General features: G+C 40.7%; 1 protein-coding gene across 7 annotated transcripts in view; it reads left to right on the forward strand.

Annotated features, from left to right (window-relative positions):
* pign (phosphatidylinositol glycan anchor biosynthesis, class N) overlaps positions 1-23,617 on the forward strand; it is a 97,524-nt gene that overhangs the window by 30,319 nt on the left and 43,588 nt on the right. For 6 of the 7 annotated variants that reach the window (XR_007265618.1, XM_048616921.1, XM_048616911.1 and 3 more), the window contains exons 11-13: positions 499-591; positions 2,656-2,711; positions 23,518-23,596. Coding sequence is in view for 6 of the 7 variants with exons in the window: in XM_048616921.1 (XP_048472878.1) it covers positions 499-591; positions 2,656-2,711; positions 23,518-23,596 (228 nt within the window). In the remaining variant the exon portion in view is untranslated. The remainder of the gene's footprint in view (positions 1-498; positions 592-2,655; positions 2,712-23,517; positions 23,597-23,617) is intronic. The other variant, XM_048616931.1, reaches the window with a different exon arrangement.

The following is a 23,617-nucleotide window of genomic DNA, read 5'->3' on the forward strand; positions in this document are numbered from 1 at the left end:
ACCCTTTTCTGATGAAGGGTCTAGGCCCGAAACGTCAGCCTCTCTGCTCCTATGAGGCTGCTTGGCCTGCTGTGTTCATCCAGCCCTGCACCTTGTTGTCTCGGATTCTCCAGCATCTAGTTCCTACTATCTCTGATTCACTACTTCTGTTAGACTTTTCATCTGTTTGAATTCAGCACATTATAAATTTACAATGCATTGAATGAGAAAGTGAATCTAATTATTCAAGAATACAAGACATGTTGTGAAATCTAATAGCTGTCTTGCTTAGGCAATCTAACTATTTTCTTTATCTTGTTGATAAACTGCTTCATATTGTTAACTATATTTTAAGTAAAACTGAGAGAGGCACTGTGTACTCAATAAACGTAGCCTGAGTAAACTGATGCCATTAGAATGTATTAAAATAACTTAACTTAAAGCAGTTGGTTCAGATATTTTAGGTTTTACTTTTGTGGTTCATGTTTCAATTTGTCAAACATATTATGTTTCTCATAGGGCATTTTACCTTTGGAATACTTAAACAACAGCAACCAGTTTAAAGCTGAATGCATACTAACAAATACTATGCAAATATTGGAACAGTTTACGGTATGAAATTTGTTATTATTAAACATTATTTTTGTTTTGAAGTTTAAATACTAACCCAACAAACTGGTTTGTTGAGAGGGTGATTCAGATCCTCAGACAATGTTTCTGTATATTATTATTCACGTTTATGGGCTGGATCGTAGCAGTAAACAATTCAAAATCACAGCAAAATTTTCTGAGAGCTTACTTAAGTGGATATTATTTGATTCTGAATCGAGTTAAGTTGACATATAAGCCAAAAGTGATGGCAAGAATGTTGTTCATTTTTTGTTGGATCAGTGCAGTAGCTTTAATAACACTCCAGCTTTGGGATTACATGAGTAAATTTTTATGAAAACATAATTCATGATTAATTGAACTGGAATTTTATCTCCTATGCCATTCCACAGTTGGTGGCTGGTATCATAAATAATAGCGCAGAAAGCCATGCCAACCATGGATTTCACTCTCTCTGCTTTGCTGGACTATTGTAAATGAATGCTGCTTGGGAATGTGGTTTGGTCTTCTCACCTAGTTACCTCCCATTTTTACCTCATTCCACTATTGCCCAGTTAGAAGCTGATAGACCAAGGTGGTGGTATAACTGTCCACAATGTCCAAAATGGAAGGAGGAGTTTTTATAAAAGCTTTTTGGCCTCATGATGTGGTTTGCAACCACCTTAGTTGGTTAGCTCTGTCCCTTTTTAAAGTTACTTTCCTATTCCTGCTACACCTGTTCCCAGTCTTTTGTTTTAGAATCCCTACAGTGTAGAAACAGGCCATTCAGCCCTACAAGTCCACACCAACTCTTCGAAGAGCATTCCACCCAGACTCATCCACCTATCCTATCCCTGTAACCCTGTTAATGCACCTACCTTACACTTCTCTGGACACTATAGGCAATTTATCATGGCTAATCCACCTACCCTGCACATCTTTAGACTGTGGGACGAAACCAGAGCACCCGGAGGAAACCCAAGCAGACACAGGGAGAATATGCAAACTTCATACAGACAGCTGCCCGAGGCTGGTATTGAACTCGGGTCCCTGGTGCTGTGAGGCAGCTGTACTAGCCACAGCCACCGAGCTGCCCCTTATTAGGCTTTAAGGCTATGGGAACAGGAGCTGGTCCGCATCTCTCCCCTCCACACCACCACCACGCCCCCCACCCCCGGTCCCAGGCCCCTGCTTCCCTCCACATGGGTCTTCCTGGGTCGGCTTCCTCTTGGTGGTGAGAACCCTTTTGAATACCCACCTTGTTAAACCAGTGAAGCTAACACAGGATCATGGCTCAATTGAAAGTGTGGGCAGAAGTTCCCAATAAGGGAAATTCAATGATTACTTTTTGGCAATGCCTTTGGCAACGTGCAGTCTGGCTCCGAATCTCTGCAGGATTGTCTGACCTCCTGCTGCAAAGGTCCAAATGATTGAAATTTTGGCAAATGGTTCGGACAGCTGAGGAAATTCAGAGTCTCCAGGTTAAACTAAACCCTTTTCAAAAAAGAAGTTTATTATTTTAGTGAAAGGCCCCTGGTCAAAAGAGTAGAATTTTGTTCTTCCAGTCTGTCGAATTTATAAGTGCATGATGTGGAATATTGTGGGCAGAATCTTACGATCCATACCTCCCCCTTTTGGCCAGTGGGTTTGCAAGTGGAAGCGGGTGGAATTTCCTGCCATCCTCCCCCTGCCCCACTAACTGTTCAGGTTGCGGGGAGGGAAACCTGCCATCTGTAAAATTCTGTCCACTGAGTGAGATTATTGTAAAGAAATCAGAAATTTAAAAAGTCATTAAATTTGGAGAGCCATTAGTTAAGGAATTGAAGGGGAATTAGCAAGGATGGATGTGCAGAGTATTAATGATGTTTTTGAAACCTTAGTTTTAAGTCACATTTTATTAACATTGCATTAATTTTGTGGTAATAGTTACTTCCTGTATCTCCCTGCGCGTATCAGTGCTGCACTACTTTTAACATCGGGACACCTCTCGAGTTGTACAAAAAGGAGGATAGTGAATATTGCTGATGTATGAATGCCAAAAAACTCTTGGATATGGAACATATTTTGAAACTTTTTATTATTTTACAGGTGAAGATGATTCACAAAAAAGAGACCACACTGTCCTTTTTGTTTAGTCCATTTAAGTAAGTAAATTCTTTTATTTTAATTGCCTAGAGTGAGTTGAAATTTATTTTTCCATTTTGTATGAATGAAAATTATGCATTTATCTGATGTAGTCTTTAATTTTTAAGAGACATCGCGCATATATGCTAAGCATCAGTCTTATTGTTTGTGTCAGTGTGCCAGTGTTTGTTAGAGCAACCCTGTTCCTCCTCTAGCCTTACTCCTATTCAGTTCTTCAATATGGTGGGTAATATATTGGACAGCTCCCACTTCTCATCTTGGCGTACTCCCAGTGGTCATGACAGCAGTGCTGCATTCGTGAACTTTGGGTAGAATCTCTTTCCAGAGTTCCAACTTGCAGTATGCCAAGGTAGCAAAGCCAAGAAAGAGAGCACGACCTACCCAGAGCCGGAAAACTCTAAACTACAGCAAGATAGGATAGGAGGAAAATGTGAGGAGGGCTTGGCAGAAATAGACAGCAATGGGAGGAAGCTGAAATCATCTCCAGTAGAGGGAAAACTTTGAAGAGCAGGAATCAAAGTGGATACCAGTGAAAGGAGAAGTGATTGTAGTGATGTTTGGAATTATAAGTGGTAAAGGTAATAGTGAAAAGGGGAGAAAATATATGGAAATGAAAAGGGAATTAAACAGATGGCAATAACAAGGAGACCGTAATGGGTAGTAATAAATGGTAAAGGAACAAGAACAGAAGCTGTGTTCGGAATGTAATGGGAAAGGGGCGAAGCTAAGAAATGGTGAGGAGGAAGGAGGCAATTAAATTGGGCAAGGTTGGTGGCGAGCACTCTGGGGGCTAGAAGGAAAGTTACCAGTTTCAGTAGTTTTGAGGTAGGTGTGGGGTGATAATAAATAAAGCATACCAGCTTGAAGGAGTTGGATTGGAAGGGAGAGTTTATGACAGTGAGAATAAACTGAGAGAGTTGGATGAAGAGAATACTTCCACAAAAGAGGAGGGGACTGACTGAGGTGCAGTGACTTTGCAACTGAAGAACTTAAGAGTACCTTTGTGAACTGAGACAGTGAGATGGAGTTTATTGGATATGGGAATGTGACAGTTGAAATAACATTTATTGATCTCAAGCAGGTACAGACCTTCCAAACTGCAGAAGTGCAAAGCATGTATTATACCTGCAGCATTTGGATTAAGCTAAATGACTTCCGTATGCATAACGTTTGTTTCCTCCAGTACAAGGAGGTTTGTGCACTTCTCCGTGGTTTCATAACCTGTTTAACAACTTGTTTTCATACATCAGGGCTGTTCTTGAATTGTCAGCTTTTCAAGTGATGTGTCAGGTTACTTTGAACCTAGTTTTCTAGCTCGATAGAAATAACCATATTCATAAATAATGTTGAAGCTAGTTTAACCCTTTCAATACTTAAATATTTTGAGGTTCAAATATAACCAACATTGCCTCCCCTACTCTGCATTTCAACATATTGAATGCTCTGTAGAACTTTCTAATGGTGAAAATGATATAAAATATACAACAGAAGCTATTTCATTATAAATGCCACATAAATGAGCTCATTATTGAAATTTCACTAAGATTGTGACACCCTCCACGGGAAGGTATTCTGCCAGAGACTGTTGTGCTATGTCAGAGAATGCCAAAAGTAAAATCTTGCATTTCTGTCTCTTGTGTTTTGACCTTGGGATGCTTAAAGCACCTTTTTATGGCCCATAAAATATTTTTGCAGTCATTGTTATGTAGGAAATGCTAAAGCCAAGTTGGACACAGCTGGTGTCGAGACCCTCCTCAGTTGCACAGATGGATTAATATGATATTTACTAAATGTTAATAGTATTTTCCTTCAGTGATTTGTACCATAATTTCAACCTGGAATTCTAGGAAGACTGATTTTTGCCTGCAATCAGCACTTCTTTTTGATTTCACCAGCTATACTGTCACTAATCCTGAACCAGGCATCTTCTGAGAAACAGGATTTGGAATTCCTAATGTGGGAATTCCCAATTTTGGGAATAGTCTCCAGCCCCTTATACCAGTCGAGTGCATTATGTAGCACTTTTCGCAATCTCAGAAATCACCGAGTACCACCATTGTTGAAGTGATGTAGTATAGAAATGGGTCAGCCATTTTGCACGCAGAAAACCCCCACAAGCAACTCCGTGAAAATGACCAGATAACTTGTTTTTAGTGATGTAGGTTGAATGATAAATGTTGGCCAGGACACCAGAGTTAATTCCCCTGCTATTCCTTGAAAGAGAGCCATGTGATCTTCTACATCTTTGAGAGGACAGGCATAGGACTTCAGTTTGTCTCATCTGAAAAATTATGCTGTGATCATTCGGTGCTCCCTTGGTATTGAACTGGACTGGCAATCTGAATATTACGCCCAAGTGTTTGCAGGAAGAGTCTATCCCGCAACCTGTTGACTCTGAGGCCAGTATGTTAACATTGGGCTTGGGCTGACACCTTTTTTGGTGGAGTCATTGTCCTCAACAGACTGGCTCCCCTGACTTGGACTTGGGCCTGGCATATTCTAACCTAATTTTAGGCCCTTCTGGTGCATACCAATCAAAATTCTTGAAGAGTGTAGTTGAAGGGTCATTGACGTAAAGCTTCAATGACAGTAATTTCAGACAAACCACTGAACCGAAAAGCATCCCTTCTTTAAACATTAGTGATTTCAGTGCTCCGGTGACAGCAGCTTGTGTTGATACCACTGTGATAGGGGAAAGAAAGAAAATGCTTGCATTTATTTAGTCCTTTCATGACCCTAGGTCATACCAAAGTGCTGAGCAACCAATGAAGTACTTTTGAAGTGCAGTCACGCTCGTACTATAGGACATTTGTAATTGCCAATTTGTGATAGTAACTATTTTTAGTGAAGTTGGTTGAAGAGTAAATTGACCAAGACGCTGGGGAAAACTCCATTGCTTTTCCATGTAACTGTATACCTCAAGATAATGAGGGCCTTCTTTGAGAAATGGCACCTCCAACAGTGCAACATTCTCTCAGTGCTGCACGAGAGCATCAGCTTAGGTTTCCTACTTAAATATCTTGAATGGGTCTTGTATCCCTAATGTTCTACCTCAGAGCCAAGAGTGCACTCCACTGAGTTGCAGCTGGCAATCAACTTTAAATTTGAAAAGGTCAATAACATTTGGTCTCCTCTTTCACTTGAATAATAGATGGTACAAGTGTGACTGTGACTTGTCATTAACTGGAGAGGATACATTTAAATAAATAGATAATGCTGAAAAAGCCAGCGACGAAAGTGCCAGATGGCAGACAGCTATGTTGCTTCTGTTTTTGTTAGATACAAGCCAGGACCATAACCCTGTTAGCACAATGGTCATGTGGTTGAGATGTCACCTCAAGGAAAACAGGAATCTGCAGTCATGCTGCCAGTGCTAAAGGCCAACATGTAAAATAAAGATTTCATTAAAGCAGCTGGTGCTGCTGAAAGGAGGGGTGGGTACGCTGTCACTGTCACGAACATATGTTTCTTGTTGCTACTATTTTAACATTTCCTGCCTTTGTTGTGATTTCTGACTGACCTGCTGAAGGAGGCCTTTCATAAAGATGAGATCTAGATTTCATTATATAAATTATATTGTGAAAATAAAATTATTATTAAACATTCAGGAGGGTTTGTATTGTGGAAGCCTGCAGTTCCCTTTGTCACTATCTGTGAATATGAATTGAGTGAGGAATATTGAGAATTGTCATCTTAGCATCATGACTGTGTTATGTCAGACTAAAAAGGTTTGTTATAATATTGAAGTAAATTCTTTACGTAGATCCCCAGTGGAGTACCGCTCCATATGATTTGCTGTTTGCACTTCATTCTTATGTTGATTACTGCCTGTCTCTTTGTTTTGTGTAATGGTTTTAATTTCATTTTTGAAATGAGCAGTATCGTCAGTGTTTATTTCATGCCTGTCTTTGTAAATGTGGCTTAAATTCCATTTGTTTGTATGAGTAGCTTTTCCAATGAAATTGCTCTCCTTTGGTTGCTATACCTCACTAGATTTTCCAGAGCCCCTTCTGGACAATAAATGCTCCTTTCTGAGCCACCTATAAAACCTCTATTCCAGTAGTGCACCTGTTTTTCCCTCCATGAATCACCTTCATCTCAGAAAAGAGCAAAAGCAGCTGCATTTGTAAAACATTGTACTTGAACTCAGGACCTCTCATTTCTCCACTGTTGTATCATTGAGAATGTTTTAAAGGCATTCTATAAATGTTAATTATTTTTGAGACTGAGACTGGCTATGAAACTATCTCAATTAAATGCTAACATTGAATCAGCAGTGCCTTGAAAGTTAACATGTGACTGAATTGTTGTGAGAAGGGTAAATGATCACGGACGGTACTGCTGTTTTTCATACAATGTTCAGAAAATATATCTGTTGGTGAAAGGTTAATGTTTTGACTAGGTTCAATCATTAATTCAGATGTTAGTGCCTGAAATGTTAACTGGTCGCTAATTGGTATATTGCGTATTTCGTGCATTCCTTGTTTTTGCTTCAGAATTCTACCATTTGTGGCATTTATGCTGCGACTGATTAGTTTTGGAAGGTGGATGTTTTGAGGCAGGATTACAAAGATAACAAAAAGCTCATGCAATCCTATGTTCATGGCGGATTTCTGTTTGTGTTTATGTTATACTCATTACCATTTTGTACACGTAGTCTAGTTATTGTGCTGGGATCGGACGCTTTACTGATCTGACATCTGAATGTGGCAATTGGTTGTTCTCTTTGGAACAGACGTTGGAAAAAACTAAATAAAGGAGAGACTTACATATGGCCTTTTTATATCTTGAAACATCTTATAGCCAATGTAGTACTTCTTGTAGTGTTGTCGCAATTCTAATGTGGGAAATGTGGCTCCTTATATGTGCCTAGCAAACTCCCAGAAACCGCAGTGATAATTAATAGATAACCTGTTTTTGCAATGTTGAGACATAAATGTTCGACAGGGCTCTGGGGACAATTCTCCTGCTCTTCTTTGAAATAGTGCCATGGGATCGTTCACATGTCCCTGAACAAGCAGGTTGGGCCTTAATTTAACTCATCATCTGACAGAAGACACCTCCAACAGCGCAGCATTCCTTCCGTACTGAACTGATTTGTCAGCCTTGATTTTGTACTTAAGCTCAGAAGAGGGAGTTGAGCCCAAAATCGTGTAAGTCAGAGGCAAGCACCACTCTCAGCTGAAGAACAGCTGGCACTCATGGCAATAAAGGCAGCAGTCATTAGGTATTATGGAGTAAATCAGAAAGTAGTTTCCAGCCACTGCACATGTACAGTTTAACGTGGAAATCAGGTAGTTGCTATTCAATTTCCCTACTCTGGTCGTTGTACTGTTATTTTTCCAAAAGACCGTGCACGGAAATGCATAGAAGGACATGGAGTTTTTTTAATTCCATACAGGATGGGAAGGCCAGCATTTGTTGCCCATTGCCAATTTCCCTTGAGAAGTTGCACTGTTTACGTGATAGGTACCCACTAAGATAGCCAGAAAATGTTGGGGCTTGTCCGTTGTGAATTTTAATGGTGTGATAAGTTTTAGTTAGTGCCAAACAACTTCCCTGTTCCTAAAAATTAAACTTTTATAAGTGTGGCGTCTCACTGACTTCAGGTTTTAATTATAGTGGAAAGTCTGAAAAGATACTTTTTTAACTTCTCTTAATTGTATCTTTCTTTTCCCTTTCATTTGTTTTGCTTTTTGCACCTTTATTTGACTTTGTGTTAAACATTTAACTGACACACTGATTTAGACTTATGGGTCTATCTAAATCAAATAGACTGCAAGAAGACAGCTTACCAAGACAGCTAGGGAAGGACAATAAATGCTGGTGCAGCCAGCAACACCCACATCCTATAGATATTTTCTATTCAGAGATATACTGACACATCTCTGGAGCAGGTGGAAGTTGAACCTGGGCCTCCTGGCTCAGAAGCAGGGACACTATAACTGTGCCAGAAGAGCCCTGCCCCATGAATGATTTATTAAAAAAGGCTGTGTAGTGCTCATTAATGATGTTTCAATTTAATTGGTTATGAGATTCACATTTAATTTCCCTGTTTGCACAGGTCCCAGCTCCATTTAAAGGGCACTGCTCAGATATAGCTCTTAAATTTACAATAAACTGCCATTGCAAAGCCTACAACCTGGCACCATTCGCCCACTGCTGACAGAAAAATCCCAGCCCATTATTTTGTTATTTTCCTAAATAATTCATAGAACATAGAAACATAGAAGATAGGAGCAGGAGGAGGCCATTCAAAAATATTTCACATAATAAATGTATTACACTGCCATACTAGCAATGTTTCAGTGTTCTCTTGAGAGAATTTCTTATAAATTTTCAGGCATAACTTCTTTTATGCATTCGATCTTGTTCTTGGAACATAAACTGTGGGTTTCTATATCAGCCCAGGAACTTTAACACTGTCAGTCAGTCATTTGGGGCAATCAGGATCAGGGAATCTGTATCACTATAGTACAGAGAGGTGGCTGCACTCACTACTAATTACATCCTCAAAATGCTCCAGTAGATTTGTTGAGCCTGAACTATGTTGATCAATCCAAGCTGACCCTGTCCGTTCCTGCCATAAGGGGTCAGTTTGAAATTCTCAAGGTGATTCTATAGTTAGGGGGATAGATAGTATCCTTAGCAAGCCGGATCGGGAGTCCCGCATGGTGTATTGCCTGCCCGGTGCCAGGGTGCAGGACATCTCTCACCGGCTTGAAAGGATATTGGAGCGGGAGGGGGAGGATCCAGTTGTTGTGGTCCACATTGGGACTAACAAATAGGCAAGGCTAGGATGGAGGACCTGTTTGGGGATTATCAAGCACTAGGAACGAAATTAAGGAACAGGTCCTCGAGGGTCATAATCTCCGGATTACTGCCTGAGCCACGTGCAAATTGGCTTAGGGATAAGAAAATTAGGGAAGTAAACACGTGGCTAAGGGAGTGGTGTGGGAAAGAGGGGTTCCATTTCATGGGGCATTGGCATCAGTTTTGGAACCGGAGGGATCTGTACCGATGGGACGGTCTCCACCTGAACCGATCTGGAACCAGTGTTCTTGCGAAAAGGATAAATAGGGTGGTCACTAGGACTTTAAACTAGTGAGCTGGGGGGAAGGGAAAGGGAAAACGACAGGGAGTATGATGGTAAATAAAAAGGTAAGCAGCAGGTTAGCATGTGTGCAGGAGGGTTTAAGTTCAAGGCAGACTATGAAAGAAGCAAAAAGGAAGGCTAACTCAGGAGATATTATTAGAGATGTTGGAAATCATGAGGGTAAGAAAGCTAGCATAAAGGCACTTTACCTGAATGCTCGTAGCACTCGTAGCATTCGTAACAAGGTTGATGAGTTAACGGCACAAATCATCGCGAATGAATATGATTTGGTAGCCATTACGGAGACATGGTTACAGGATGGTCACGACTGGGAGTTAAATATCCAAGGGTACCAGACTATTCGGAAGGACAGACAGGAAGGTAAGGGAGGTGGTGTAGCTCTGATATTCAAGGACGCCATCAGGGCGGTGCTGAGAGATGATATAGGTTCTATGGAGAATGAGGTTGAATCCATTTGGGTGGAAATTAGAAATTCTAAGAGGAAAAAGTCACTGATAGACGTAGTCTATAGGCCACCAAATAATAACATCACATTGGGGCGGGCAATAAACAAAGAAATAACTAATGCCTGTAAAAATGGTACGGCAATTATCATGGGGGATTTTAACCTACATGTAGATTGGTCGAACCAGCTCGGTCAGGGTAGCCTTGAGGAGGAGTTCGTTGAGTGTATCCATGATAGTTTTCTTGAACAGTATGTAATGGAACCAATGAGGGAGCAAGCTATCCTAGATTTGGTCCTGTGTAATGAGACAGGAATAATTAATGACCTCATAGTTAGGGATCCTCTTGGAAGGAGTGATCACAGTATGGTTGAATTTAGAATACAGATGGAGAGTGTGAAGATAAAATCCAATACCAGGGTCCTGTGCTTGAACAAGGGGAACTACAATAGATTGAGGGAGGACTTGGCTAAAGTAAACTGGAAAGAAAGATTTTATGGTGGGACAGTTGACGAGCAGTGGAGGACTTTCAAAGCAATCTTTCAAAGTGCTCAGCAAAAGTATATTCCAATGAAAAGGAAGGATTGTAAGAAAAGGGGTAATCTGCCATGGGTGTCTAAAGAAATAAGGGAGGCTATCAAATTGAAAGAGAAGGCATACAAAGTGGCCAAAAACAGCATGAAACTAGAAGATTGGGAAAACTTTAAAGGTCAACAGAAAGCCATAAAAAGAGCTATAAAGAAAAGTAAGATAGAACATGAGAAGAAACTAGCACAGAATATAAAGACAGATAGGAAAAGTTTCTATAAATATATAAAACGAAAAAGAGTGGCTAAAGTAAACGTTGGCCCTTTAGAGCATGAGAAGGGGAATTTAGTTATGGGATATGATGAAATGGCCGAGGCATTGAACAGGTATTTTGTATCGGTCTTCACAGTGGAGGACACTAATAACATGCCAGTAATTGACAAAGAGACGAAGGTAGGTGAGGACCTGGAAACAATCATAATTACGGAAGAGGTAGTGTTGGGCAAGCTAATGGAGCTAAGGATTGATAAGTCTCCTGGCCCTGATGGAATGCATCCCAGGGTACTAAAAGAGATGGCGGGAGAAATAGCAGGTGCACTGGTGGTAATTTTCCAAAAGTCGCTGGACTCTGGGGCAGTCCCCGCAGATTGGAAAACAGCAAATGTGATGCCACTGTTTAAAAAGGGAAGTAGACAAAAGATGGGGAATTATAGACCGGTTAGCATGGGTTTATGAAGGGCAGGTCATGCTTGACAAATCTTTTGGAATTCTATGAAGACATTACGAGCGAGGTGGACAATGGGGACCCAGTGGATGTGGTGTACCTAGATTTCCAAAAGGCCTTCGACGAGGTGCCGCACAAGAGGCTACTGCATAAGATAAGGATGCATGGCATTAAGGGTAAAGTATTGGCATGGATAGAGGATTGGTTGACTAACAGGAAGCAAAGAGTGGGGATAAATGAGTGCTATTCTAGCTGGCAGTCAGTGACTAGTGGTGTGCCTCAGGGATTGGTGTTGGGACTGCAATTATTTACAATTTATATAGATGATTTGGAGTTGGGGACCACGTGTAGGGTGTCAAAGATTGCAGATGACACTAAGATGAGTGGCAGAGCAAAGTGTGCAGAGGACTGTGAAACTTTGCAGAGGAACATAGATACATTGAGTGAGTGGGCAAAGGTCTGGCAGATGGAATACAATGTAAATAAATGTGAAGTCATACATTTTGGTAGGAGTAATAGTAAAAAGGATTATTACTTGAATGGTAAAAAGTTGCAGCATGCTGCTATGCAGAGGGACCTGGGTGTCCTTGTGCGTGAATCACAGAAGGTAGGTCTGCAGGTACAACAAGTAATTAGGAAGGCAAATGGAATTTTGTCCTTCATTGCTAAAAGGATTGAAATAAAAAGCAGAGAGGTTATGTTGCAGCTGTACAAGGTGCTGGTGAGGCCACACCTGGAATACTGTGTGCAATTTTGGTCTCCTTACTTGAGAAAAGATGTACTGGCACTGGAGGGGGTGCAAAGGAGGTTCACTCGGTTGATTCCGGAGTTGAGAGGGATGGCTTATGAGGAGAGACTGAGTAGATTGGGATTATATTCATTGGAATTCAGAAGATTGAGGGGGGATCTTATTGAAACATATAAAGTTATGAAGGGAATAGATAAGACAGAAATAGAGAGGATGTTTCCACTGGCAGGTGAAGCTAGGACAAGAGGGCATAGCCTTAAGATTAGAGGGAGCAGATATAGGACTGAACTGAGAAGGAATTTCTTCACCCAGAGGGTTGTTAATCTATGGAATTCCTTGCCCAGTGAAGTAGTTGACGCTACTTCAGTAAACGTTTTTTTAAAAAAAAGGTAGATTTTTTTTGAACAATAAAGGAATTAAGGGATACGGTGAGAACGCGGGTAAGTGGATCTGAGTCCACGAAAGGATCAGCCATGATCTTATTGAATGGCGGAGCAGGCTCGAAGGGCCAGACGGCCTACTCCTGCTCCTAGTTCTTATGTTCTTATGTTCTTAATTTTGTATACTGTCTACCCTCCTTATATCCTAAGAGAATTACACTAAAATAGCTTTCATTTAACTTTCTCTTGCATTTTATTAATCATTGGTCTTTTATCAGAGGGTGATTTGATAAACTGTGCTCTGTTCTTCTCTGGATCCTCACAGCCTCCCGACATCATGACACTATGACTGTGATGTGGTGGTGTGAATGACAGAAATAATGTCTTTTTTGGCTATTTTGCAAGCTAGGGTCACAGAACTGAGAGTTCTGTGTCATGAGACAATTGCAAATCTTGATGCACTCGGCGGGTGTGACAACTGACGCAGCTGACTGTTCAGCAGTATACATATATCACCACTGAGATTTTTTAATTCTTTCTTGTGACCTGAGCATCACTGGCTAGGCAAGCATTTATTTTCCATCCCTAATTGCCCTTGAGAAGGTGGTGGTGAGCTGCTTTCGTGCATACTTCTATTAAAAAGGGAGTTCCAGGATTTGATTTCAGCAATAGTGAAGGAACTGCAGTAGAGTTTCAAGTCAGGATGGTAATGTTGTACAAAACAATGTAAGTGTGCTGACTGACTGGTTGAATTAGCTCAGAGCATGTGGCTTTCCTGAAGAGGAAGCAGTTAATTTCACAGCAAGAGCCATGATCATCATAGTCTCTGCTGCTGTCATTGCTTCTGAGGTTCGAACATTTATCTTCCAGATTGCCATCAATAGCAGGAAAGCCATGTGTCTGTAGCCGTTAGCACTCCATCAAGGTGAAAGTGTCTTATTATTCTATTTGTAAATGTTGGTATTAACTGTTTCCTCTGTTGAGGTTGATCTGAGGGGCAGAGGAAATTACTAAAATGGCTCATAAATGAGTTGTATGCCAAATTGGCCTTTTTCGAGAGACAGCTATTAGTATCTGTCAACCCATTCTCTCCCAGTGGAGCACTGTAACATGCTATATTTTGGCACCTGTCCACTTCATAAACGTGTGACATGAAACTATTTGATTGTTGCCAAATTTGCATTGAAGTGTAAATTGAACTTTCCAGAGAATCTCTATGCAACTGATTGGAATTGAAAACGAGTATGGCACCTTGAAGAAAATCTGCTGACATCTTGTCTCTATGGCAGCGATATAAATGCAGTTATATTATTTAACAGCTGCTGTACAAATTACAGTTTACATTTTTTTGAAACTCGCATTATAGCTCATTAGAAGTAAAACATCCAAACTGTTTTGTTGTAGAATTTTGCTAACTTAACAGAAATGGCACCCACCTACTTTCTTGTTAGGTTTCGAGACTGAACTAAAATTAGCAAGTTTTTTTTTGTTTGGGATAATTTAGTGCTTCTTCAAGTGCAGCAGACAATTATAAACTCCGAGCATTTATGCTGTGCACTCTGCCAGGAATCCTCGTTCACTGAATGATGGAAATTTTAAATCTACCTAACACAAAAAATAATAGCGTTTGTACACCATTTGGTCCATGAGGCCTGCTCCATTATTTAGTACGGTCATGTCGGTATTGGGCTTTAACTCGACCTTTCTGATAATTCCCCAAGAGGCCAAAAGTCTACCCATTCAAACATTAAATGTATTCAACAAGGGAATATCCACAATCCAAAATCTACAACTCTTTAAGGCTAGACCATAAGACATAGGAGCAGAAATTAGGCCATTCGGCCCATCAAGTCAGCTCTGCCATTCAGTCATGGTTGATGAGTTTCTCAACCTCATTATCCCACTTTCTCCCTCCTAACCTTTGATCCCCTTGACAATCAAGAATCTATCTACCTCTGTCTTAAATATACTCAATGACCTGGTCCTTTCAGCCATCCATGGCAGTGAATTCCATAGATTCACCACTCTCTGGCTGAACAAGTTTCTCCTCATCTCTGTTCTAAAGGCTCTTCCCTTTACTCTAAAGCAGTGCCCTCGGGTCCTAGTTTCTCCTGCTAATGGAAACATGTTCCCAACGTCCACTCTGTCCAGGCCGTTCAGTATTCTGTAAGTTTCAATTAGATCCTGCTTCATCCTTCTCAATTCCATCGTGTATAAACCCAGAGTCATCAAATATTCTTCATATGTTAAGCCTGTTCATTCCTGGGATCGTTCTCATGAACCTCCTCTGGACCGACTCCAAGGCCAGTACATCCTTCCTGAGGCATGGGTCCAAAATTGCTCGCAGTACTCTAAATGTGGTCTGACCAGAGCCTTTTCAATCCTCAGAAGTACATCCCTGCTTTTGTATTCTAGTCCTCTCAAAATAAATGTCAAAATTGTATTTGCCTTCCTAACTACCAACTCAACCTGCAAGTTTATCTTGTGAGAATCCTGGACTAGGATTCCCAAGTCCCTTTGCACTTCAGATTTCTGAATTTTCACACCATTTAGAATTTAGAGGCATTTAATCGATGCCTCTATTCTTCCTACCAAAGTGCATAACTTCACACTTACCCACATTGTATTCCGTCTGTCACTTTGCCCACTCTCCTAACCTGTCTAAATCCTTCTGCAGCTTCCCTGCCTCCTGAATACTACCTGTCTCTCCACCTATCTTTGTATTATCTGCAAACTTAGCCAGAATGCCCTCAGTTCCTTCATCTAGGTCATTAATGTATAAAATGAAAAGTTGTGGTCCCACTGACCCTTGCAGAACACCACTAGTCACCAGCTGCCATCCTGAGAAGGACCCTTTTTATCCTCACTCTCTGCTTTCTGCCAGGCAGCCAATCTTCTATCCATGCGAGCACCTTGCCTCTAACACCGTGGGCTCTTATCTTACTCAGCACCCTCCTGTGCTGCACCTTGTCAAAGGCCTTCTGGAAGCCCAGGTAGGTAACATCCATTGGCTCTTCTTGGTCTAACCTGCTCATTACCTTCTCAAAGAATTCTAACAGATTTGTCAGGTATGACCTCCCCTTGATGAAACCATGCTGACTTTGCCCTATTTCTCCATTCATTTCCAAGTATTCCGAAATCTCACCTTTCACAATGGACTCTATAATCTTACCAACGACCGAGGTCAGGCTAATTGGCCTGTAATTTCCCGTCTTTTGCCTTGCTCCCTTTTTAAACGGGGGGGTTACATTAGTGATTTTCCAGTCTTCTGGGACCCTCCCTGACTCCAGTGATTCCTGGAAGATCACACTAACACTTCCACTATCTCTTCAGCTATCTCCCTTCTGGTCCAGATGATTTATCCACTTTAAGACTTCCAGTTTTTCTAAACCTTCTCCTTGGCGATGGCCACCATACTCCCCTTTTGACGCCCCCCCGACTCGTTTGAATGTTTGGGATGTTACTTGTGTCTTCCACCATGAAGACTGACACAAAGTACTTGTTCAGTTCCTCTGTCATTTCTTTGTTCCCCGTTGTGACTTCTCCAGCGTTATTTTTCAGCAGCCCAATGTGCACTTTTGCCTCTCTTTTGATCTTTATATATCTAAAGAAAATCTTGCAAGGTTGTGAAGTAATTTCTCATTATCTTGCTACTAAATGATTAACCTCCAGTCCTGAGACTGTCCCTCGTGTTTCAGATTCCCCAGCTGAGGAAGCAGTCTCTCAGCTTCTATCCTAACAATTCCCTTCACCATCTTTATATGCTCCATTGAGATTGCCTGTCATTCATGTGCTTTAATTTAGCAAAGGCTTCAAATGGAAGACCAGGCCATAGAATTTGGGTGAAGAGAGATGCTCAAAGAGAGACACAGAGACCTTTAGAGATGAACTTCCAGAACTAAGGACCCAGATAACTGAAGACATAGTCACCTAAATCAGTGATGTATAAATGGAAGAGAAAGTGCAAGTATCTTGGACAGTTGGTAAACTCACGACCACATCAGTTGCGTCTTCGTAGTGATCCATGAATTAAATTTGTATCTGTTTGTGTGGTCCATTTTTAGTTTTCAAGTGTTTCAGCATTTTTTAAAAAAACAGCAAAACTTCAGACTTAACATAGTTGCTAATTTATTTGCAAAACTTCCATTGTAGTTCAAGTAAAACTGATAAAGTTATTAGCAAGAATACAGATTGATGTATGGAGATGGAAATAAGATCAGTCTCTACTACTGTTGTAGGCTGGCTTGCGTGAAGATTATCTTCAATTGAAATAGTTTTAACCTGACGCCAACTTATTTTTTTAAGAAGCTGTAATAGATTCTGTAGTCATCTGGCTGGAACTTGCTCCCACAGATGGACTGAGCAGAATAGATCCATGTAGCACTAACATGTGATTCATGTTAGGCTGGTTCAGCTCAACAATCTTGGATACCTTTCACTATTGACAAGCAATGACTACTTAAAGATGTTTGTCTTCTGGTCTCTACACAAATGGCTTTTGGAGCCTGTCTTTATCACAAAGCAAAATGGCTGCTATCAGAGATGGTAGGAACTGCAGATGCTGGAAAATCTGAGATAACAAGGTGTAGAGCTGGATGAGCACAGCAGGCCAAGCAGCATCATAGGAGCAGGAAGGCTGACGTTTTGAGCTCCTATGATGCTGCTTAGCCTGCTGTGTTCATCCAGCTCTACACCTTGTTATCTCAAAGTGGCTGCTGTGTTAATTTTAAATAAGCCATTGTTTCATTTGGTAAAGAAGTTAACTACGTTGTTGTTCTTTTCTTTCTCACCTTCCACAAACTTTGAATTCTCACACCTTTAGAAGGACTGTTATGTTGCCCAAGGGTTAGTTGAATGTTAAATGTTAAATGTTTTCCTTTTATGATGGATGCCGAGGTAACACAGTTCAGTAGGCTTTGTCAGAAGTCACACGACACCAGGTTATAGTCCAACAGGTTTATTTGAAATTACAAGCTTTTGGAGCACTGCTCCTTCGTCAGGTGAACTGGATGGAAGCACACGAGCACAGAATATATAGGCGGAGAGATAATGGTGAGATAATTCCAGGTAATTAAGAGTGGCAATAGGCTTTGAACTAGTCCAGTATTGTCCACTGTCACTTTCATCTTGAAAGGATTTTTAATACCTAGTGTATCTATTTGAAATCTATATTTTGAATTTTTTTTCTTTCTTAACAATTTTTGTAATATCAGAACTGCAAGATCATAATAGTAAAGATTACAGAGATTCAAAGAGGTAAGTCTGTGGAGAAATAAGAATTTTAAGACTGAGGCTGTGCCAGATTGGGAGCCAGGTTCGTTCAGCAAACAGACCTGTAGAACTTTAAATGGTAGTTAGTACAATCTATCCAGGCATATATTAACTAATGCATATGCTGCCTTATATGGGATTGCCTTGCCATTGGCCAGATTTGCTTATGTCGGTAGGTTTTAAGTAGGTATGAGTAGAAAAGGGTGCAAGTGCTGATTATAAAATACTACTGACTTTTGACAGGTACTCTATTTACCTTATCGACTGGCCTGGACCTGATGTGCTCAAAATCCTCCTTCCGTGTTGTAACTGTCTGAGTCAACTAATTATTCTTGTAATGTAATCCTTTATTTTATGCAACAAAGTCCAGCCATACACTGTCTTTAACAGAGCCAAGCAAACAAATAAACACAATCATACTTTTCTGGAAATATTTTGCAGACACAAAACCATCATCAATCCATTTAATCCTGACTCAATGATTCATTACAATAACTGTTGTCAGGTAGTAAACAAGATTTCAGAAATTAGGTAGTTCTTACAAGACATTCGTTTGCAGTTTAAAACGGTTTAGATGTGATCATCCTGTGCTCATTGTCTTGTTTCCTTATCTCAAGACTGTGTGCATTAGCTTGTTCCATAAAGTGGTGACCAAGAAAGTCCACAGGCATGAATCTCGCATGTCTTTCACCAGAAGCTAAACAATATTGAAAATTAATGCATCCTGGGATAGGACAAATATAATCATTTTATTATTTCTGACCTTAGTACATATCTACAAACCATTCATCTGTAAAAAGAAAACAAATTCCAGCCATTTGAGATTACACTAGGTTATATTTATACAAAGCCAGGGTATCTCAAAGAAAGCACTAGGAAGCATAAGAACAAAAATACTCAACTGTGCCATGTGACTCGCATGGTGCTGGGTTTTAAGCTCCTTTGTGGTGGGATTGAATGCGGGGACTGGCATTAGGTGGATCAGCTGCCAATGGGGCAGTCGAGGCCCTTGAGTGGGCAGTTAGTTCATACTTGAGGGCCTCGTCCACTGCATCTGGACTTTAACGGGAAACAAAAAAGATCCATTCCAGCAACCAGCCAAGCAGATTTCCCTGTGTGATCTGGTGGTGGGCAGGAGTGAGATCTACATGATTCATGTTAGGCTGGTTGAATGGTTGGATGGGGAAACACCAAAGTTTTATCCCCTCTTCACCAAACCCCTCACTCAAGCCTGCCAGCTTGGCACTCTGCAAAGACCCCAAGTGCTGATTCAGATCCCAATCCAGTACTCTGTCTGCAAGTGCTTGAGAGCTGCCAGCTTCTGATTGGTCAACAACTCTGAGGTGGGAGTTCCTGTCACTGAGGGGCAGAAATTTCACCTTCAATCTTTACTGGCCCTCAAATGGCTGTGGACAGCCAGTGTTCCCCTCAGTGTGCACCCTTCCCTGGCCTCTTAATGGACAGAGTGGGAAGTCCCTACTCTGTGTCTTCTTCTCTCAATATGCCTAATTTGTAGTCAAATCACACTTTTTCTTTTTCACCTTCAGGGATGTTGATCCAGTCTCATTATTGCTCAATCACTTTATACTTGGAGTCATACTAACGAATCTCTTTGGACTTTGTCCAAGGCCCATATATCGTTCCTAGTTTGGGATGCAAAAAACTGAACACATTTATTCAAATGAGGTCTGACCAAGGTTGTGTGTAACTGTAGAGATTCTACCTTCCTTACTTATCCAAGCCTTTTGTGATCATTTTTTAGACTAGTGAGCTAGTTTTCAAGATAATCTGTGCCTAAACAAAGTAGACTCTTTCGTTCATTCACACCCTACTCTAGCTTTCTGGATCAACTTGTATTTTCATGTAAATTGGCGATGTGCTCCTGCAGATTTGGTACGTTGAGCACTACCATCTAATCATTCCACCCACTCATTTTGTCTGTCCATATCTTTTTGTAATTTTCTGTTCTATTGTACATGGCTCATTATGTCATCTAGCTTGATATCACACACAAACATAAACATGCTTTTCTCTATTCCTAAGCCACGCCAATCGTAAATACACTTAAATTGGAAAACAATTTGTGTCTAATTTGAGCAAATGAAAGCATACTAGTCCAGTAATCCAGATATTAGATTAATGATCTGAAAATACCAGCTCAAATCCCGCAGTAGGAATTAATAAATGTATGTTAAATTAACGTATTCAATCTGTGAAAAGCTAGTACCAATAATTGTGACCATGTGACCCCTGAATTGTCGTGAAAACCCACCTGATTGACTAAAATCCTTCTGGGAAAGAAGGCTCAGCTTACTTGTTCTGCCCTATATGTGACTCCAGATCCGAAGCAATATGGCTGAGTCTTAACTGCCCTTAACAATTGACCTAGTAAATTGTTCAATTCAGGACAATTGGGGATAGGCGTTAAACAATGACCTCGCCAGTGGTGCCTACATTCCAGGAATGACCTTTTAAATAAAGACTTCTTTTATTTCAGCTCTGTGTTTCCTACCTTCTGCCCAATTTCCTGTCCTGTCTCCAGTTTCATGTGTCTCAATTTTTACCTAGTAATGCCTCCTTTAATAGAATTATAGAATCCCAACAGTGTGGCCATTCAGCCTATCAAGTTCACACTGACCCTCTGAAGAGCATCCCACCCTCACTCTACCCGATCCCTGTAACCCTGCATTTCCCATGGCTAACCTACGTAACTTGCACATCCCTGGACACTATGGACAATTTAGCATGGCCAATCCACCTGGCTGGGAGAAAACCGGAATACCGGGAGGAAACCCACGCAGACACTGGGAGAATGTGCCAATTCCACACAGTTACCCAAGGATGGAATTGAACCTGGGTCCCTGGGGCTGTGAGGCAGCAGTGCTAACCACTGAGCCATTGTGCCACCATCCAGCCCCCTGCCCTCTGTCCCGCTGAGCCACCATGTGGCCATGTGTATCAAATGTCACCTGAAAATCTATGTAAATGACATTGATCTTTCTCTTGCACACGTCAAAGACATAACCTACTTTTCTTGTCTTGCTGATTCTTTTGAATCAGTTTATATTTTCCAAATTTGGTGACGGACTTTTACAGTTTTTTTTAACTACTGGTATTTTACATATTTTTGAATGGGGTATAGTTTTTGCTATTTTGCTATTTTGCAATCTGCAGTGAGTCGAGCAAGTCAAGCACACAAGGAGCAGGAGTCAGCCACTTTGCTTGTCAAGACTGCTCATCATTTAATGTGATCCAGGCTGATCTTGGGCTTTAACTGACTTTCTCGGTACTTCCCATGTTCCTCAGCCCCCTGAGAGATCGAAGGTCTGTCAATCTTGGCTTTGAATTTATTCACTGATCGAGATGATGCAGTCCTCTGAGGTAGAGAAACCTAAAGGTTCTCACTCATTTCAATGAAGTGATTTCTGTACATTGCAGCCCTTCATGATCAACCCCTCAATTTAAGACTATGGCTCTGGGTTTTACATTAATAATTTAGAGTATTGGAAGTTTGTAACTAATCAATTCCCAATTTTCCCAACGTAAAAACAAAGAACTACAGATGCTAGAATTCTGAAACAAAAACAGAAATTGCTGGAGAAACTCAGCATGTGTGGCAGCATCTGTAGAGAGAAAAACAGTTAACGTTTTGAGTCCAGTGACCTTTCACCAGAACTGATTTGTTGACCATAATTTAGGTGGATGTGTTGATGTAGTGGCTTTGACACGTGGACCAGTAATTCAGAATGTTCCAGGACATTGGTTCAAATCCTTTCCTAGTGGTATTATCACTGGACTATTAATCTGGAGAACCAGATAACATTTTGGGGACCTGTGTTCGAATCCCACAACGGTAGGTGGTGGAATTTGAATTCAATAAATATCTGGAATTAAGAATCTAATGATGACCAGAAATCCATTGCTAATTGTCAGGAAAAACCCATCTGGTTCACTAATGTCCTTTATGGAAGGAATCTGCCATCCTTACCTGGTCTGACCTGCATGTGACTCCAGACCCACAGCATTGTGGTTGACTCTTAACTGCCCTCTGGGCAATTAGGCTTGGGCAATAAATGCTGCCTGGCCAGTGATGCACTCATCCTGTGAATGAATAAAAAAGAATCTGGAGCTGAATCTCATCCCAGTGATCACAAACTGAAACTATCAGCATTTCCCATAAAAACCCATCTCATTCACTAATGTCCTTAGTTAAAGAAGTCTACCATCTGACCTGGCTTGGCCTATGACTCTAGCCATGTAACAGTGTGGTGGACTCTTAACTGCCCTCTGAATTGGCCTAGTAAACCAATTGGTTTAGTTGTAATTAGGTGCAGACAATAAGCGTGTCAGTCATGCCAACAGTGTCCACATTCTGTGAAAGAATGAATCAATAGATTTGGTTGATTAAATCCTTTATTCTCAATTTTTTTATTACTTTATCAGGGTAGGCTGGGGAGCAAGGTAGGTTCACTGTATGCTACTGCCCATTTTCTGAATGAGTTATCCATGGCTCAGTTGGTGGCACTGCTGGCTATGAATCAGAAGGCTATACATTCCAAACCCATTGCAGAATCTTGAGCTCAAATATCCAGTGCAATCGTAAGGGAGTGTTGCACTGTTGGATCTGTCCTCTTTCAGCTGAGACTATAAACCACAGCTTTATCTGTTCTGTCAGGTGACTGTAAAAGATCTAGTGGCATGATTTCAAAGAGGAGGGTAACTAATCCTGTTGTTATGGTCAATATTTATCAATCAACATCAAATTACTATTTGTGCTAGCTTGCCATGTTGGTAGGTGTGTCCTGAGTCGTTTTTTTTTATCTTCACCACTGGTTGCTGTATATTTTCATAGGTTTATGTTCACTGCTGCTGATTCTTTTTTGTTCTTTTCACTTATTAATGTTCTGCCACTGATTCAAGGGAAGTCATCTCTCATTACATTGCTCTATCTGTCTCAACATCACGTGATACTCTTCCATTTGGGTTTCCAGTTGATGAAGGCAGGTCTTCTAATTTCATCGGGTTTCTAAATGCATCGTAAAGCTTAGAGAATAATCATGTTTTTGCTCTTACTTAGCACTTTTTTTCTTTTTGGTAAACTCTTTGATCGGTATATCAGAAGCTCATTTAAAGGTCCTCAAGAAAGAACTTATTTATTATGTCACATAACATTTACATTGACAGCATTGCTGTACAGTTGCACTGCCTTCAGAATATTGCAACCACCTCCATTTTTGCTATATAATGATTTGGAATAGTCAGCTGGTGAGACTAAATGTATGCAATCTCAGTATAAATCTATCAGTCCAGTTTGGGGGCATTGATCGATTTGGTTCAGTTGGTTAACCTGATAAAGGAAATCATATTGTGTATTTCTCTTGTGAGTTTCAATTACAGCTAGTTAAACATGAGCTTTCCCTTTTACTGAAATAATATGTAATAAAATCTCATTTTATACATATATAAATAATCTTGTTTGCCTCCCTGATTGCACCTTGTTATTGGAATTGGAATAAATTGATAGCCAATTTGTGTCAGTGAACATTTGCACTTGTTTGGGGATTCAGTTTTGACTATTTCTTTCCTTTTGTTAGACCTCTTTCCCTTTCCAAAGGGCAGGACATGCTACGCAAAGCCCGGCTATATATTCAACAGCGCCAGTACAATGAAGCAGTAAGTATTGCATGGAAAGTG

The sequence above is a fragment of the Rhincodon typus genome, chromosome 2 (assembly GCF_021869965.1).
Source record: "Rhincodon typus isolate 14 chromosome 2, sRhiTyp1.1, whole genome shotgun sequence".
Lineage (NCBI taxonomy): Eukaryota > Metazoa > Chordata > Chondrichthyes > Orectolobiformes > Rhincodontidae > Rhincodon > Rhincodon typus.